The following is a 12,412-nucleotide window of genomic DNA, read 5'->3' as shown; positions in this document are numbered from 1 at the left end:
TTAGATTTAAGGACTTTTGTCTAATTTTATTTCATTTTACCATTTCAATGATTATTTATGTATTAAATCATGCTCCCCAAATTTTGATATTTACCAAATCATACCACTCAAACTTTGACATATACTAAATCAAACTCCTTGAACTTTCATCAATGTTAGATTTTTTTTTACTAAAATTGGATAAAAGTCCTTAAATTGAACAATCTCAATAGTTCAAGAACTATTTTTAACGATTTTAAAAGTTTAGGAGACATGATTTTGTATATGTGAAAGTTGGAGGATAAAAATCCTAATTAACCAACTAAAAATAAAATAATAATAAAAAAAAAACTCAAATAAAACCTAAATGCCAAGAAAAAAAAACATATCGTGTTCTTCTCTCTACCAGACGGCTCGATATATTCTGCCGCATCTGCCCGTCGCCGGCTACTGCGACACCTTCGGGCCCGGCGCAAAGTTCGTCCGCCCGCCTCCGCCTTCGAGCTCCAGTTCCGCTCGTCGACGGCCTCGAACACTACAATCGCAGCTGCCAACTTAGGTAAATCTCCCGACTGTGATTTTTATAATTTGTGAGTTTTTTTTTTAATCCCAAATCAGTTTGTATAAACATGCTTTTTCTACTATTACTATACCCAAAATCAGATTTGTGAGGTTAGAAGAAGATGGCATTTTGGTGCAGAATTGGGAAATCAAAGCTCAAACAATTCTCGAATCAGTTCAAGAGCTTTCCTCACGCTTCTTTGCTAAACCCCACCATTTCACATACCAAATCATGTCTCACACCTAATTCCTATTCGATCACCATTCATAATACACCTACCGAGTTTTGCACTAACGTCAGATTTTTCGCTGCCCCTGTTCAGGTATTAGTTCAATCCTTTTTAACTAATAGTAAATGATTGAATTGAGATTGTTTTTTTATTGTCAGTTTTGCTTCTTGAAATAAGAGTAATCACTCGAATTGATCCCAATTTATTTTTGGTATAAGTTCATTTGGATAGTAATGTTGTTTGTGTGCTGATTATATTTGTAGTTTCAAGCTAAGCCGAGTAAGGAAGATAGTAAAGCGAGCGGACCTCGAATAAACGAGAAAATTACAGCTCAAGTTATCAGGCTTGTAATGGACAATGGTGTAGTAATCTCTATTTGACTGAAATAGTTATGAATTGCTAGCATATTTTGATTAATATACGTATTATATACTTATTTTCTTTTTTGGGGGTGATTAATTGCAGAACATACAGTTGTTTCAAGGGATGAAGCTCTGGAACGTGCAAGGAAACTCAACCTTGATTTAGTTGAGGTAAATATATGCATATGTAGTCATTCTCTTTGAATATACTCGTTGTAGTTAGTCACGTCTACAATTGTTTCTTACAATCACTAATCAGTATGAACTAGAAAAAATGATGAAGTAATGTGTCTCTTTTACAGGTCCAAGGGACTGCTAGTCCACCTGTGTGTAAAATAATGGACTTCCATAAGGAGAAATATGTGAAGCAAGTAAGAGTAAAGGACCGCATTAAAAGCAAGGTAAGGTTGTATGTGGACTAAGATGATGAGTTTGCCTAAGTGTTAATTTCTTTTTGTAAAGATTGAAAAAAGTTGTTCTTATGTGTTTAAGATACGAATTGCATGAGTTTTTTTGTAATGCTTTAGTATTCAAGCTTGGCAAAGTTGATAGATGTTTATTCTTTTGTAGTCAGTATTACCCCTAAATTATTTTTTTCTGCAAACCCATATGATAGCTGATACTTGACTAGTAGATTTACAGTATCCAGCTAATCATTGATAATAATGTCAGATTTCCCTTATTTGTTTTGTTTTTGTTTTCTTTTGGTAAGAGACCATTTACTTTCTGTGATGTGACAATATTTTAATAGCTTTAGCTTGTATGCAGGGTGAGGTGGCTTTAAAAACAGCAAGTGCTAAAGAAGTTAGGTTTTCTGGGAAAATTGTGAGTTCTTTCTTTTCACCCTCTTTTCGTAATGTTCTCCTCCTCTTACCTTGCATCATTTTGTTGAATTGCTGATTTATCTTGAAGCTTATGTGATTCAGGAACAAAAGGACCTTCAGATGAAAGCAGATACTGTTAAGAGATTAATGGAGTCTGGTTATCGAGTGAAGGTATTTTTCTTTTAATTTATATATTTATTTTTTCTGAAATGATGTTATTTGTATTGTAGAGGTAGCCTACATTATCTGTTTTTTTCACACTTTATTTATTGTCAAAAGTTTGTGTTTGTCTTGGATGAGGAAAATTTAGATGGCATAATTGGAAAGCTCGTTCTGTGTTTTTTAAACAGTGTCATGCAAAGGGTACTGGAGATCAGGATGTATTGGGAATATTGTCTCGTCTCTCTGCCTTGGTATTATTATAACCTCTGAATTCCTTACTGAAATTTTGCTTCTATCCTTTTGTATTTTTTTGCCCCATTTTTCAAATTGTTTATCAGAATTTTGATTTCTAGATTGAAGATGTCACTGTTGTTGAGAGTGGACCACTAATGGGGAAAGACGGTGCATATGTTATAGTAAGGCATGTTAAATTCGGTCTACCAAAGAAGGGCACTGCAAAAAAAATGACATCTCTAGTAGAGGCAAGCTCTGGGGTTCAAAAGGATAGCTTGACTTCAACACCTGATTCACCTGGGGTTATGGATGATGTAAATGATGTAAATTCCGACTTAGATAGCAATGAAGAGAGCTTTTCAGATGATGACCAAGATAGATCCTCTAATTCAGATTTTCATGGTTCAGACAAACGACATTCTTTTCATGATTCTAAAAAATCACCAGAGACATCTCGTATCACTGAAAATAGGTACAAAAAGGGCGGCGCAAACAATCAATTTTCAAATCAAGGCATGCAATCACCAAGAGACACAAGGTTCTCACAGCAAACGAGGGAAAGCGAGGAAGCATCAACCAATGGTCCTGGATTTAGAAGCCATAGGCCTCCGCTGAATGATGCAACCAAACGAGAACCATTTAGTCCTAGACCTGGCTATGGCAATTTTAGTGGTTCGAAACCTACTGCTCCAGGAAACCATGGCATGGAAGCAAAAGTTGGTGAGAATATGGAGGGGAATCGTTACTCTGTGAGGAGTCCAGCACCAAGAGGCAGCCTTGGCTCGAATCAGAACTTACCCAATTCCAGACCTGAAGGAAGGCAGCCCCACATTGACACAAGCAGACAGGGGGGATGGGGGAGGTTCAGTTCAGAGGGTGTTAAAACCAAATAGGATGCCCAAGTAAAGTTAGATGGATTTTACATTGTATTTTATAACCCCCATTATTTATGCTGATATGCTATAAAGGGTATTTGTCCAATCCCCATCAATCTGAGATGTCTCGGAGATAGTTTTGTTATCCATAAGAGAATTTTGATATCTCATCCACCAGTGATTTTATTTATTTATTAACATATTAAGTGGGTTCTGCCAAATTAAGGACCGACATTATGGTGAATAATACAAGTTTTAGTTCATTTACAGTTAATAAAAAAAATTATGTTTCATGTTATTGTTTGGATAATTTTTTGATTATGTTTCATGTTTAGTTTTGGATGATATTTCTTAATAAAGCATTGATTTAATTAAAAATAAATAAAAAATTATGGTTCACTCAATTTTTTTTTGAACTCAATTTAATGATCTTTGTATATATATTTTTATATCTATAAACCTTATAAAATAGAGAATAGTTTTTTGGGCTTTTCATAGTGTATTTACAAAAAAAAACCCTTAACTATTTGAGCAATTTGCGGCGAAACCCCCTTATGTTTTGATTTTTATACACTTAACCCCCTTATCTTTATTTTTGGTGGCAAAATCCCCTTATGTTTTAATTTTTATACACTTAACCCCCTTATCTTTTTTTTTGTGGCAAAACCCCCTTATGTTTTAATTTTTATACACTTAACCCCCTTATCTTTTTTTTGGTGGCAAAACCCCCTTATGTTTATTTTTCTTTGCGAATTTGACACGCCAGTTAAATATTACCGTTAAATATCAACTAGATGACCACTGTATACACCTTTGTATATGTAACGGTAAAACCTCGAAGTCGATACAGTAGTAATCCAGTTAGTATTTAACGGTAATATTTAACTAAAACTTTAAATTTGCAAATAAAAGTAAACTGAAGGGTTTTGCCACCAAAACAAAAGATAGAGGGGTTAAGTGTATAAAAATTAAAACATAAGGGGGTTTTGCCACCAAAAAGAAAGATAAGGGGGTTAAGTGTATAAAAATTAAAACATAAGGGGGTTTTGCCACCAAAAATAAAGATAAGAGGGTTAAGTGTATAAAAATCAAAACATTAGTGTTATTCTCTCTCATCATATATAGTATATACTAAAGAATTTTTACTAAATAATCAATTTATAAAAAATACATAAAACATATTTAATTTTTTTTAACAGCATAAAATAAAGTTTATCATGTGATTATTTTTCTACTATAATAATACTATTATTGATAAATAATTATTACTTAAATAAAAAAAAATATAACATTATATTCTCATTCTATTAAATTTATAATTAAAGCTGAAAAATAAAAAAAAATAAATAAACAGAAAACTCAAAAAGTTATAAGAAATTAAATATAGATAATGAAAGATAATAACAAAACAATACTATAATTAATTTGGGAAATTCTATGTTTACTCTCTAAAATTAAGTGTACCAAACACTACTTTGTATTTTCGATATCCAGATAGTATTAATCTTAATTATTTTATATGACAATGTACATTGTAGTTTTTTTAAAACATCTTGCAAATTTTCAATAAATTCAAAATAATTTAACATGCGAGAAACAAGATTCAAATAATCTGTTTACTTATGCCTATTTTTATAATTTTTTTAAAATTAATTCTGTGTTAATTTTTATTTATTATTAGTAGTATTGAAAATCCAAAAATATTTCTAAGAACATTTAATTTTTTTCCTAAAATTTTATTTTTACTTAACAATTAGATTCAAACTTCTTCATTTTTACTAACTCATATCTATATATTACTTATCGAATTTTTTCAATTAAGTATAAAAAAAATGAAGATACAAATTTTTCATCTAAATCAAGAATAATATATTTATTGATCAAAAATACATTTTAAGTAAGAATTTTTTTAAAAATAAAAAATATGAAAAATTATTTAATTTTTAATTTTTTTAAGAGGAGCCATGCTTTAGAAGTAGATAAGATCTGGAGAAAAAAAAATACTAATTAATAATGCCACATCAACTTTTAAATGATAAAAAAGAATGATAGTTAACAAAAATATTATATCTCTAAATAGAAGAGTTTACGAAATTTTTTCAACATGATATACATTTTAAATGATACAATTATATAGTGTTGTAAGTTCAAAAGACAAAATATTAATTATTTCTTAAAATAGTTATACCTAAATAGTTTTAGGAGTCACTCACGTGCTTCGCACTATCTCACTAGTATACCAAATAAAAGTGGATGACACATTTTAGGATTTATGATTTAGATTCTTGGTACATTGCTACAAGAAAAATGAAATGTTAAAAACTAAAAAATATCAGTGGTGTCTATTATAGCACCTTTCAATATATTATATTGCTATTAATACAATTAAATATCGAATCTCATATAATTTAACGTATTATTTTTATGAAATATCATTAATCAATCGTAAGGCGCCCTCTAGTGATATTAGACACCACTCCACTAATACACTATAACAATGCTTAAAACCAATATCCAAATGACCAAGTTGTTCTATGTTGTTTCAAATAAGAAATGACAAAAAATGTTAAATTAGGGGATTTTATCATCTTCTACCTCGATTTTTTTCCTCCTCTCACCAACGACATACAACCACCCACAACGATTTTGGTAGCCACTGTTAGCGACTTTCACTGGAAACTACCATCTATGACTAATCAAGGAAGGAGACGACCGATCACCAGCCCCAAATGTAAAAATATATTATGTAAAGTAAGTTAATATATACATTATTTGTTCTAGAAAAAAAATATATTATGTCATTTTTATAGATTTAAAGTCTATTATTACTGTTTCAGTATATTATTAGTATTTGAAAAGAATTATGTTCATTTGTGGAATTTTTAGGACCTTAAAACTCAAAAATTTGAAAAAAAAATCGTGGGTCCTTTTATTAAATTTACTTTTAATATATCTTTGTTATTTTTTTTATTATTTATTTCTTGTCACCTTGTTAAATCTTCTTTTATATATCATATTGTTATTAGTATAATTAAGTATAAAATCTCACATTTTTTCTTAAAAAATATCACTAAAATACTATTTTAGTATTAGATTTAACTCACAATACCTTATTTTTTTAATCATTATATTTGTCATTTTCGTATTAGATTCACAAATAAAAAAACTCTTTAAGAAAAGATTTTTAGCATAAAATTTTAATGGTTCATATATTATTTTCACTTTTATAATGTTTTCTATATTTTGTTACTTTTTTGTCAGTTCATTGGTATTTTTTTATTATTATTTAATTTTGTTGCTTTTAAAGTGTAATCAATTATTTACTAGTATCATTTCAAATTTATTACATAATTATTTATTTTGTATGTTTTGTGATAGTTTTGTTTATGTTTCAGTACAACTTGTTTTGTACCAGATATAGTGGTTTTTTTTTTGGTAAGTGAGAATTTTATTGAAAGCAAAACACAAAAGGTCACTCGGCTGCCACAAAGGGGGCAACCTCCCTTAACAAACCACAAACTGAAGCACTGGACATTCGGGCATAACAAGCCAATTTGTCCGCGAGAAGGTTCTCAGTACGAGGAATAAAAGACACAACACAGCCTTTAAAACCAGAAATTAAACTACAACAAGCATGAAACAAAGGAAAGGAGCCCCAAGCATAAGGAAGCTGGCGGCTACCGATTGCTTTTACTGCAATCTGGGAATCAGATTCAATCAGCACATGATCAATATTCTTCTCCTTTGCCCAGGACAACACAGACCAGATGGCATGGAACTCGGCCTCCAGAACACTCTCAACTGAGAGGTGATGTAGCAGGACAACAGCTTCAACCTCTGCAACATCAACCTGAATTGCACCAGTTCCAGCCGCACCCTGCACCACCGAGGCATCAACCCGGAACTGAATGTCCCACCGTGTTTCCTGAGGACAATCGATAACCAAATCCACTGCGTTAGGCTCACCAATCTCCATATCTCCATCACTAAACTCCATTACCCTCTGCTTGATGATCCGAATCGAAGTGTCCACATTCGGAGTGGCTCCTCTGAAGATTACCTCATTTCTACACCACCAAATTCTTTCAAAGATGCAAGCACCATAGAGAACCAACCTATCATTGTTAGCCTTGGCCAGCCACACAAATAAATCTTCAAGGGAGAGGGTGCAAAGAAGACTACTCCGAATGCCCCCCGGGCTTGTAAACCAAAGGCAACGAGCGAAATGACAATCGCGGAAGAGATGAATCTCAGTTTCTAACTCCTCCCCACACAGGCTACAAAGCTTGTCCCTGTCATCCGAGAACGCAAGACGCATTTTAGTTGGAAAACAGCCACTAAAGATACGCCAACACAGAGTTTTAAGACTTGGATGGATCCGAGCTTTCCAAAGGTGCTTCCAGACTTCTTTGGCCTCTTTAAACCGGTGATGTTGGGCGCTCCAGTAAGCGCTTTTAACGGAGAACTTTCCTTTGTTACTTCCTTTCCAGAACAAAATATCCTTACTCCGATTAAGAGGCTTAATTCTCATAATAGCCTCCCCCACTTCTTGAGTGAAGCATTGAGTAATAAGAGTTTCATTGCAGAGTAGCGTGCCCGGTACAAAGAGATCCGAAACTGAAGTAAAAGCATGAGTAGCATTATAGGAGAAAGAATTTTGAACCTCCATAGGACTGAAACCTGGCACCCACGGTTTAGTCCAAATATCAATTTCTCCCGTCCCTATTAGAATCCCAGCTTCGTTAGTACAAAGAGCACGGCTTGCCAAGATCCCACGCCACCCCCTAGAATCATCCACTTTTCCTTGAACACTCCAGAAATCTTCAACTGAACAATACTTAGCCTTAAGAGCATTGACCCAAGGCTTCTCGCAGGTGTTATTATCAAGCAAAAACCAGACTAATTTGGCCAAGAGGGCCATGTTGATATCCTTAAACCTTCTGAATCCCAGCCCCCCATGAGCCTTTGGTTGACAACATTCCGACCAACTCTTCAAGGCAAGGTACCGATTGGAGTCACCTTGTCTCGAAGCACCCTTCCACCAGAACCGCGCGGCTATTCTATCCATCTCAGCACAAGTGGAAAGCGAGATTTGGGTAGTCGACATTGCATAGCAAGGAATACTATGGAGAACCGAACTAATCAAAGTCTGCCTTCCCGCAAACGACAATTGCTTTGCTTTCCACCCCTCTAACCCCTGAAACATCTTTTCAATTAAAAAATTACAGTCATCCCGTCTGCTTCCCGAAGTGAAAAACGGGTTCCCCAGATACTTCTCCCTCTTATCAAGGAGTTGGATTTCTAACCTCTCATGAATGAGATTCTTCTCAGCCACATTGGTCTTGGGGGAGAAAACAATGCCACTCTTCCTTCTATTTACTAGTTGGCCCGACCATCTTTCATAGGTATCTATGCATATTCCCAGTTGTTCCGCTTCAGTAACAGAGGCTTTACAATAGAAAATTGCATCGTCCGCATAAAACAAATGGGTAATAGGATTTGCCTTCTTTCCAATTTTTAACCCCGAAATCTGCTTTCTGGCTTCAGCCCTCAACACCAACTTAGAAAGAACTTCACTGCAAAGGATGAACAAATATGGGGAGAGCGGATCCCCCTGCCTTAGGCCTCGCGAGGGAGCAAAAGGCGGGAGAGGCGTCCCATTAAGAAGAATAGAAAAGCTGACAGTCGTAACACATTGCATTATCAACTTACAGAAATGTTCGTTGAAACCATTGGCCATAAGAACTCGATGCAAAAAGCTCCATTCTATCCTGTCGTAGGCTTTATGCATATCAGTTTTAACCGCCATAAACCCCTTCCTGCTCCGGATTTTGTTCATCGTATGAGCTGCTTCGGCGGCCAAGACAGAGCATTCTGCGATCCATCGCCCAGGAAGGAACGCCGATTGATAGGGGCTTATCAAATTGTCAAGAATCGGCTTCAATCTATCCGTGATAAGCCTCGAGATAATCTTGTAACTGAAATTACAGAGGCTTATCAGACGGAATTGATCAAAGGCGGCTGGGCTATCACATTTTGGGATAAGGCAAATGAAAGTGTGATTCATCTTCTCCACAAATTTTCCATGTAAGAAGAACTCCTTAACCATATTACAAACATCCGTCCCCACTATATGCCAATATCGTCTGTAAAAGATCCCCGAAAAGCCGTCAGGGCCTGGAGCTTTCAGCGGGTGTAATCTCCAAACTACATCTTTTATTTCCATGTCAGTGGGGCATCGACACAACTCTGAATTTTCTTGAACAGAGACCCGAGGCTCAAAAAGCGAATCAAAGTCACCCGAGATAACTGGTTGTTGGCTCTCAAACAATTCTTTGAAATTTCTGATGAAATAGTCCCCAATGTCACCTCTATTGAAGATCCAATTGACCCCGTCAACATTAATGGCATTAATACGGTTTCGTCTCCGCCGGACCATAGTAGCGGTATGGAAAAATTTGGAGTTACAGTCCCCGTGCTTCACCCATAACTCTCTTAACTTTTGTTTCCAAATTCTTTCCATCTTGTGCTCCTTATCAAGAATTTCCAATTGTATTTCTGCCTCTTCTAGACAAGCTTCCTGGCTTAGTTGTTGTTGCAGGATATTTAGCCTCTCATAGAGACCTTTAAGTTGCACATTACACATCCCAAAAACATTCCTGTTCCAGCATTTCAGCGCTTGTTTTGTGACCATTAACTTCTTGCAGACCCGATAGCTAGGCTGCCCAAAGCAAGGTTTCTCCCAAGAGCTTCTAACAACTTCCTCACATTCAGTATTCGAAGACCAGACCTCCAAAAATCTGAAAGGATACGCCAGTTTTTTCTCCATAGGCTGAAGATCAACAATTAGGGGGGCGTGATCCGAGGCTAAAATCAGATAGTGAAAGACCTTTGCCTCGGGGAAAAGGACACACCAATCCGCACTCGCCACAGCACGATCCAATCGTTTTCTGACCGCATCTTGAGCTCCTCTAGATTTTCTCCAAGTAAACTTTGGGCCAATAAATCCCAAGTCTACTCCGCCAGTGTCAACCATAAATTGCTGAAGCAATTTCCCTTCTCGGCTACTATACTCCTGACCCCCGTGTTTCTCATCAACACTCAAGATTGCATTAAGATCACCACAAACCATCCAATTACCACCCCGGTTCTGGACCGTGTTCGAGATCCATTGCCAAAACTGTAACGCCCTAATCTATAGGGACGCCACGTGTGTGATTTTATAAACTAGTTTAATACTAATAGAATAATTAATTATTAAAAACCGTGATAATATTAAAAACATGACTAAAATAAAACACTAAAAATGGACATTATAACGGCATAAAAAGTGTGTTCCGGGAATCCCTGTTGTAAAAAGTTTTGCTAAAGAAATATATACGACAACCATTTAAACATAAAATCAAAATACACCGCAGATACAGCCAGTCTAAAACAACTCCTAGCAACTCGGCACGCAGGCCGGCGAGGTCAATATGTACATTCTTTGGAGAAGGCGCCACTTCATGGTTGATCTAGCTTTTCTTTGCCTTTACCTGCACCACATAGCACCCGTGAGTCACAAGGACTCAGCAAGAAAAGTAATAATAACAATCATATAGCTTATTATTCGAATATTGTCATTTATACACAATAAGAATCAAACCATCACACTTTGTTCATAAGATGAAATCCAAATCACTACTGGCATCTGCCATGAATAAACATTAGTATACAGATATTTGGTAATACAAAACCATTATACCAATAATAGAATTCATATTCATTTAATCATATAAATATTACTATATATGTTACCTCATAAAGCAACCATCTTCATGACATCATGTTGCCTAATTAGGCAAGTCGATGCTTTAATCTGATGATCTTGTATTGTATCGCCTAATCAGGCAAGCCCGTGCCATAGCCTGGCACCCATATGTCGCATAACTGCATCACCTAATCAGGTGAGCCTATGCCCAAAAACCTGCACCCATATATCATATAATTGCATCACCTAATCAGGTGAGCCCGTGCCACAATCTGGCACCAATATATCGCATCGTCTAATTAGACGAGCTCGTACCTACGCCCGGTACTTATCATGTCACTGACGCCCGTACTTACGCCCAGTACGTCGCCAGGAAAATCGCATCACCTAATCAGGTGAGCCCGTACCTACACTCGGTACTCATCATATATCATTAACGCCCGTACTTACGCCCAGTACGTTACCAGGAAAATTGCATCACCTAATCAGGTGAGCCCACATATCACATGCATAATATTATCACATTATCAATACTCAACCAATCAATCTTTTCAATATATAACAATATTAACTATATCTCAATATTGATCAATTCATAACAATACTAATTGTATTACATACAACGTACTATGCAGTACAATATACTTTTCAATATATAACAATATTAACTATATCTCAATATTGATCAATTCATAACAATACTAATTGTATTACATACAACGTACTATGCAGTACAATATACTTTTCAATATATAACAATATTAACTATATCTCAATATTGATCAATTCATAACAATACTAATTGTATTACATACAACGTACTATGCGTACAATATACTTTTCAATATATAACAATATTAACTATATCTCAATATTGATCAATTCATAACAATACTAATTGTATTACATACAACGTACTATGCAGTACAATATACTTTTCTATATATAACAATATTAACTATATCTCAATATTGATCAATTCATAACAATACTAACTGTATTACATACAACGTACTATGCAGTACAATATACTTTTCTTACCTTTAATCCAGATTCATATATTTCGACCAACCCAAGTGGAGAACTATCCCCGATGATCTCGGCCCTATGTCACAACAACGATAAACCAATAAGTGTCTATCCCAAAACACTGCTTATATTCACATAAGACAATCGAGGGTTTTCTACCAAACCCCGCAGTATAAATACACTAAAATAAAACTTATATTTTGGCTCTAAAACATACACCATATTGTAGAGCTCGTCGCAAGCGTCGAAACGGTATATAGAATGTCCAAAACGGACACCTGAGTTAAAAGTTATGACAAAAATACGATTTCTGATCTCTTAGGAATTTCTATAAACTGTGAAATACGAAAATTTCAATTTTCGCACTCACCGAAACACTACCAAAACTTATCCAAATCACTCCAAA

The 12,412-nt window shown here is 35.0% G+C and overlaps 2 protein-coding genes across 3 annotated transcripts; one reads left to right on the top strand and one right to left on the bottom strand.

Annotated features, from left to right (window-relative positions):
• The first annotated feature begins 314 nt into the window (after window positions 1-314).
• Window positions 315-3,525, top strand: LOC115705909 (translation initiation factor IF3-1, mitochondrial). Of its 2 annotated transcripts, XM_030633376.2 has the most exons (9): window positions 315-538; window positions 643-863; window positions 1,034-1,130; window positions 1,236-1,303; window positions 1,435-1,533; window positions 1,901-1,957; window positions 2,059-2,127; window positions 2,307-2,369; window positions 2,472-3,525. In XM_030633376.2, the coding sequence occupies exons 2-9, from the start codon at window positions 663-665 to the stop codon at window positions 3,243-3,245; spliced, it is 1,428 nt and encodes a 475-aa protein (XP_030489236.2). In that variant the 5' UTR covers window positions 315-538; window positions 643-662; the 3' UTR covers window positions 3,246-3,525. The 2 variants fall into 2 exon arrangements, with proteins under 2 accessions (XP_030489236.2, XP_030489235.2); XM_030633375.2 differs by lacking the exon at window positions 315-538 and having other exon boundaries at window positions 605-863.
• Window positions 3,526-6,699: 3,174 nt separating this feature from the next.
• LOC115717615 (uncharacterized) lies at window positions 6,700-10,359 on the bottom strand. The gene has a single exon (XM_030646598.2). It carries the CDS (start codon window positions 10,357-10,359, stop codon window positions 6,700-6,702), a length of 3,660 nt encoding a protein of 1,219 aa, XP_030502458.2.
• Between the last annotated feature and the right edge of the window lie 2,053 nt (window positions 10,360-12,412).

The sequence above is a fragment of the Cannabis sativa genome, chromosome 1 (genome assembly GCF_029168945.1).
Source record: "Cannabis sativa cultivar Pink pepper isolate KNU-18-1 chromosome 1, ASM2916894v1, whole genome shotgun sequence".
Lineage (NCBI taxonomy): Eukaryota > Viridiplantae > Streptophyta > Magnoliopsida > Rosales > Cannabaceae > Cannabis > Cannabis sativa.
This window is presented reverse-complemented; position numbering and strand designations above follow the sequence as displayed.